The sequence below is a fragment of the Photinus pyralis genome, unplaced genomic scaffold (assembly GCF_008802855.1).
Source record: "Photinus pyralis isolate 1611_PpyrPB1 unplaced genomic scaffold, Ppyr1.3 Ppyr1.4_LG1, whole genome shotgun sequence".
NCBI classification, from domain to species: Eukaryota; Metazoa; Arthropoda; class Insecta; order Coleoptera; family Lampyridae; genus Photinus; species Photinus pyralis.
In genome coordinates, this window is record NW_022170249.1 from 69305468 (window position 1) to 69313046 (window position 7579).

At 35.8% G+C, this 7579-nt stretch overlaps 1 protein-coding gene across 1 annotated transcript in view; it reads left to right on the plus strand.

Moving 5' to 3' along the window:
- The window catches only part of LOC116166415 (calcitonin gene-related peptide type 1 receptor-like), a 109218-nt gene extending 103923 nt beyond the window's left edge, over positions 1-5295 (plus strand). Inside the window, exon 7 of the mRNA XM_031481370.1 lies at positions 5109-5295. Coding sequence (XP_031337230.1) covers positions 5109-5295 — 187 coding nt within the window. The remainder of the gene's footprint in view (positions 1-5108) is intronic.
- Positions 5296-7579: the final 2284 nt, after the last annotated feature.

Genomic DNA, 7579 nt, shown 5'->3' on the forward strand with positions numbered 1-7579 from the left:
TCTACACAGGGGTCTACAGGATGATGTACTTGCAATTTTTCGCTATCCTAAGAGACTCCTCTCCCTCGCGAACTTATATCATGTGATGCTGTTTCAAATGCGACGACCAAATTGTACAAAACTTTGAATAATCCTTGGAAAAAAGCGGCAAATGTATTATGATTTATGGTTTTGGCGAACGTGATTTTTAGAGTAGATGCCTCACGATTATTTTTTGAATGAGGGTTGGTGTGGGGAGTTGGCTCAAATGAAAAAGTTGTTTCTCGCCTTCAAGGTTGTCTAATGAAAAAACTCAAGTGATTATATCTCATCAACTTCCGCTCCCATCTCCGACCGCATAGAGAATTTATCGGAAGGGGGTGCTTACAAACTTAAAATGGAATGTCTGGACGAGAATCCAGAAGTTCGGTATCATTCAACGAGACGTTGACAAACTCTCAACGATTACCATCCCAGAATCTACAGCTCTTAATGTTTTATTAGGAGTACTACAAATTCCTTTTTTCTATTTCGGTGTTACAATGAGAATTTTGTGCAACTGTTTTCAGCAAAAACAGTGTTTCAATGAGTTCCATTGTAACATTGTTTTTGGTAACTTTTCATCTCTAAGTTGGCAGTTCGCCAAGACGTCAACGTCAAATCATCGGATGTGACATCAAATTACATAAAATTTATGTGTTTTCCTTGATTTTTGGTACACGAAGAACTTAATACATTCCAAATCAGCAGTTTACACATCCACCATAAATAAATTTATCTACGAATAAAAATTACACATTCACGGAATTTAAAGTTTCCAAATGTCAGTGTTGTGTTTATCTACGCTGCCAACTTAAAATTTGTCAACGTAAATGGTGTTGCCAACTTAAGACATATTAATTCTAAAGTTTCCTGTAGTTTTTCATAATTACTTTTTAATTAAATTAAAGCCCTGAAATAGAAAAAATAGTATGAAAAACACGTGTTACAATGCTTTATTGTAATACTCCTATGTTGTGGACAGTCGTGGCTCCGCGTCGCTACGCCACTCGTGCCACAAGATGGTCGTATTACAATAGGTCGCATTGTAACACTTGTCTTTCAATATACTATTATTCGCCCTTTTCATAATCAACAATTTATGCTTGTGTACAGTAGGTTCAGGTTATAGAAGGAAGGACGTGCCTCCATGGACACTTGACAGTTCTATTTGTGATCAAATTTGTTTGTATAACTGTAACAGTAGATTCTCCTGTATAAAATGAAATTGAATTTGACATCGAGAATTTGTATTCCGCATACGCAGATTTAATAACTAACTCCTCGCACATGGATTGCGTAAGTCATTCGAGTTCAAACGTGAACCAAAGTTTTGGAGGAGTAAATCTAATTTCTTATCTGTGAACGCCACCAATTCAAACACTTTGAAGTACAATTTAAAAAGTGTTATATGGATAAAACTTAAAAAATTGAACTGGTAGTATTTTTTCTAATTCCACCTGTCGTGGGAATCTCAATGGTGAAAGTTGACAACACCTTGGGAAGTCATTGAATTAAGGTAGCAGATGGCTTGCAGGAAATAAAAACTCATTGATTAACAAAAGTTCAGTATATTTTCCCCAAGGTGACTACTCTAGGTACTACTTCCCGGGCCATCATTTCTATATCTTTCAGTTAATCGTTGATTCCGCTCTATTCTATACTCTCTGCAGAATGTTGGTGAACATTTACGACCTGTGGGTATTGAGAATGGCATTTTAATAGGTTTGAATGAGTAGGCTATGTCGCTTTAAAACCGTGAGGGTAGATAAAGTGATCACTTTAACCGCTAGGATAGATAAAGTGAAACAGGTGATTGTGTATTCTAATGACATCTGCCATTCTCATTTCAAACTGGATGCGACGCATGATATAACATGACGTTTAGAACATAATATGATAATACCGTTTCTATGGAAAGGACCGCGGCAGTAGAACCTAAGCTTGCTATTTTTGACTTCTTAAATTGAATTCAGAATTGTCAATAGCAATTATTTATATGGCTTCTGCTATAAAATAAAGTTTTGTATTATACACGACGATATAGGAAAACTATCTATCTCGCATGGCTGCGCCACTCGTGAATTAACATCCGGTTGCCTTAATTTGCACGCAGTCTGAGACTGCAACTAATTTACATCGTGTGAATGAATATATTTAAATAAATCTAAATACATTCAGTTATAATTTAAACTTATTTTATTTGAACACTGTATCATTGCAATTAATTGTGTCTAGATAAATCTCTACTGATCCCGTGTAGTGAACCCTTTGTGAACCCTAAAGGTTGCAGCTGCAGAAAACTCCTTATTTTGTTTCATAAAACTGTTTAACTTCCCAACCGCCGCTTCGCTGCACCAATTCATTCGGTTACATTTTCCGACGAATATTTGCTTGAAGTCTAGCACAGCACTTACAGCCAACTGGCACGAATGTGAGCTTATTACCTTTTTCTCAAATCCAAAGACGAGTCTACTTAGTAAAATATAAATAACCTGTCTGCTCATGTTTCATATTAAATTAACCTACCTAAATACCAGTAGCATAAACATGCTTCTTACGAATTGTATCGCATTTCTCATGAAAGATCCTATTTCAAATAAAAATATCAAATTGTGAAATTGCTTCTCCTAAAGTATTAGATAGACGCTTCTACCCTTAGTATGCACGTCCCAATTTCGATGCGGCAAAATGGCGAAGAGTCAATTTCAAGGTATGTAAAATGACGTGCTTATATGTGTGGATAGAGGAGTCCCTTTTACTTATATTTCTATTGAAGGAGTCACCAACAGGACAATGGCTAATCATAAACTACGTCATACGGACGTTTAATTTGGGGTCATTAGCTGCAGTAATGTTGGGTCACCCTGTACGTATCAAATTTCAATTATTTGTGACGTTAAATGTTGGTCGCTAATTTAATCATTGTTAATTTGATTTAGAATTATATATTTAATGAAGTTTATTTTGATTTATATTTGTAAATTTAAATGACGTGTTTAAAAGATTAGGTTTAATCATTTGGAATTAATTGACTAAATGTTCACTAACGTTTATCTCATTTAAATCCGGTCGTTGTGATAAGAAACTTGTTATCGCTTCTTAAGCTAAGTTTGAAGATACGCTGGTTTCGCCGATAAGAAAACACAGGTGTTTAATTTCGAAGAGGGAAATTCAAAAAGAGGAGAGGCGGAAACTAAGAGAGGGAAGATTGTTTTAATAGCAGAGGAAGACGAGAATCGGGGCTTGTTTTGTGGTGAACGTTAATCGCTGTCTTTTTTGGCTTGGTGAACATTGAGACGTTAGTCTATTTGAACGTTTGTTTTGTTGCAATACAATCAGTTTTGCCAGTTATGACGTTTAGAAGAAAGTAGTATAAGAGATTTTAATGAAGTCGTTTAAGGTGAGCGTTTAAGTCGGATTAAAGAACTTAAGTTTACGAAGAAATAGTTGTTGCTCAATACTTGTTAAAGGGGCTCTATAGGTTTCAAAATCCCCGATCCAATGAGTGGGACTGCTATGTGGCGAAACTGTCCAAGGGTTTGGATGGGCCACCTTTGCTCTGTTTGAAAGCAGTGCAGGTGTAAGTGGCGGCCGCATTATTAAGTGACGCCCTAATAGCGTCATATCAGGATATAGCTGCAAACTGCGGGGCTTTCGAGGAATGAAGAGAACACCTTGGTGGAACTCAGATCTTAAAAATATTCGTAGGAGGGTTCGCAGGCTTTTTAATAGGCTCATGCGAACTAAGCTTCCTGCAGACTGGGAGGATCGAAAAATCTCTCAGGGCAAGTATAAGGACCATACTCGAAGGTCTAAACGTGGATCATGGAGGACCTCTTCTGTGGTAACATGGAGGATCTTCGTGAAATTCAAAAACAATAGCACATTTTTTTTAATTCTTAGGAAATGCGCTAAAAATAATAGTCCTTAACACATTACAAATCTCTTTTCCTTTGTGGCCGTTGAATGCTACTATTATCATAAAACGAAAAATTATCAGATTATTATTATTACACTTAAAAAAATATATAACGGCCATCATATTGAGTTCGGTGCTTCACTTCTTCACGTGTTATAACGTCATAGGAACCATAGGAATCAAATGTCAACTTGAATTTTTTTATACATTTTTTGAACCGCCTGTTCCACAATAAGTTTTATCATTAACCGAGTACGAGGCCTATAACCTGTTAGATATTACAGATAATTAAGGAACACATAAATTGACATTGACTAGTATCTACACAAACTTAATTCTCATATTATAATAAACATGTAAGGATAGACACTTCAAAAAAGTTTTACATTTACGACATAGCGTTATATTTATTTTGGTCGCTATATATAGCTGTTGCATCATTCTCTCTTTTGATGACTTGACTGACGTTGTTCCAGAACGTAATAATAATTTCTGCTGCAAACTGGACGTGGTGGTGGTGCGGTGAAGGCAAATATCCCCGTTATTACATTCCGTTCCCCTAGTTGTGGAAGGAGCACATTAGATACACCACCCTGTATACTTATGAGGCTTTTATCGAAAATGACATGTTTATGTAAAGGTACAATAAAATTCTTTAATTTTGGAACTAATTTGTATTTAACGTGTGTGGTGTGCCTTACACAATTCGTCAGAAATCCCGAAACCCCCGTTTCACGGTAATTATAAGTTTACGCGTACTTCGTATTAAAGGGAACCCGAAGAGAATCTTAAGACTGACCATATTTTTATCTTAATTATAATCTTCAGCATCGGTGAATCTGCAAGATGAGAGTTATTGTTTTGTATTAATTAATATAAATTATCGCTTGATAAGATTGGACACTGAATTCATTACATTAATTGCTAGTTAAAAATAAACTGAATGTCAGAAATTCATTTTAAGTGTTGTTTTGTTCCCGCATCCTGAATGTGACGTTCTGACGTTGAATGTAAATTTCAATTATAGCATCCACTATGGAATCTATCTTTTTTATCGTACCAAGCTGTAACTGAACGTCAAATAGCAATTAACTGTGGTGCTTTTGATTTCTCAATTCGAACATAGCATATAACATAAAACCGTAATGTCAATTTCTTCTTGTTGTAGGTGTTGGATGAACGAAGGTCGTTATAATATAATCCTCCAAATTCCCGTATGTGCGACAGTGTTCCTTAACGTAATTTTCCTCTTCAATATACTGAGGGTACTCCTAATCAAACTAAGAAGAGGACCGCACATGCATGGTGCAGGAAGTTCGGGTACATCGAGAACGTCATTGCAGGCTTTAAGGTAAGAACACTCATTTCCCTTACAGTTTAATTAACGGTAGCGCAGTTTTGCCTCGTATTATGTATGCAGATATAATTAATGCATTTTAATATTCCTTTGTTGCGACTGAATCTAAATGTGTAACATTAGTTAAATGTTGAAGCATTTTACTTTTATAGCGTAGCACACAACACTCATACAATTAATGTGTAATATATGTTCTTCGCTAATGAAATTCCACAAAAACGTTATAAATGTTTATTTTCAAGCACCAAGCGCAATGCTTTCGAAAACTTATATCCGTTCTCGCTCGTCAAAAAGTTTCCAAGGTTTATTTTCCTGCAAATGAATTAAATAAATACGCAGAGAAACGTAAACTTGTTTTCAAGGACACATACCTTTTATTGTATTTTCCTAGCGTCTTCTGCGACCGGGTAGTTTTCACCCAAACGTCAAATTGGAAAGTAGGTAATTCATACGAAAACTTTTTTAACGTTTCAATTCGAAAATGAATAACTGAAAACGAATTACATCCACCTCCTCCTCATGCGATGATAGATCGTGATACCATAAAATCTCAGTAAATATTAAAAAGCTTCAATTGAAGAACAGCAATATTCAATGACAAACGGTCACTAAGCCATCCACAAAACACCTGTCCGACTAATTAAAAAAAATCAACTTTTAAATTTAAAATAGTAATTATTTTCCTTGTAGACGTCCGGCTCCGACGTCCGGCTCCCGTCACACTGCAAAATTTCAATGTTGATTTGAAATTGTTTCAGTACTCTCGATCAACTTTATAAAATTCCAAAGAATTAACTACACACATTTTAACATTTTCTATAATTCTTGAGCACGAATAGAAAAATCTGACATGAAAACTCTATCTGAAATGCACGATGGGTTCAATTACACACACAGTTAATTAATTGACAAGGTCAAAATTTATTTGGCAAATATAAAGAAAATTAAACAACGACCCTTGAAGAAAAAGAGGCATTCAGAGCCCGTTTTCACACATACCACGCATGCAAGCGTTCGATGGACAATTAAATAAGAATTAATGCTTAATAATTACAAGTTTTTTTGAGTCAATAAATTAAACAAATATAGTAAACGAGCTCCTAAGTATGGACAGCAATGGCGGCGATACTTCGTTAATTTTCATTGGCTTATCAACTCTAAGGTTGTCTGGGGATAAAGCTGACACAACAGAATTTTACCGCGGGAAGCTTACTTCGCAGTGTAAGGAATGAAACATTATATTACCTCCTTTTACCGTGTAAAACGAAACTAATTTCCGTCAAATGCGATTTAAAACAGGCGACCTCTAATCCTCGACTTAGAGTTCTAGCAATATATTTATGTGATTTCTAGAGTTAAAAACTGAACCTAATGATTTTATTTTTATTAAATAGTAACACGTTTGATCGCAGACTCGCGATTTTCTCCCCGGGAATTCGGTGTAATAAAAAAATTTGCTGTGGCTACGCCCGCACGATGCAATGTCTGTTAGTAGAGTTGTGTGGGGCGTTAAGGTTACAAGCTGAAATTTTGTTCATTCTAAATCCAAAAGCTGTCCAAAGTTGGACTGTGCAAAAGGTCTCAAAAGGGGCAAACCTATATTATCGCACCAATCGATAAAGAAAAGTGCGCACTTAGTTTAATGTTCAGATTCGATAACTTTCCTTTGTCGGATCAATTTTTATAAGTTTTTTTAGAGTATCTGGAAACATTAAAAGGGTTGTAAAAAGAGGCATAACGTCTCCTAAGGTATCAATTTTCGACCCAAATTTCAGGAAAGATGGAGATTCTGGACGACGTTCCAAGGCATGTAACCGTGTGATAATATAGGTTTGCCCTCTTTGGGCCCTTCTGCACAGTTCAATTTTAGACAGCTTTTGGATCTATAATTAACACTCGAATTAACATTCATGGTTCAAAATTTCAGATTGTAACCTTTACGCCCCCACGGGATGTCACAACACAACAGTTTATCAACTCTACTGACTACTATGAAGTTTACCTATAGGTAATATGGAAAAACTTCAAAAATTAAATTGAAAAAATGAGAGTATGGACGGACCGACAGGCAGACCGACATAATAGAGATGTTGTTTGATTCGGATTCCTGATGATTCAAAACGTGTATTTCCGTCAAAAAAGTGGGGGGTCTTTTTTCCCCAATGCAATACCTCCCTTACTAACGTGCGGGTGGTAACAAGTTGATTTAGTCCGAGTACAACAATAAAATCATCATGATTCAGTGATTATCGGAAAATACTCAATTGCAAACCTATACATTT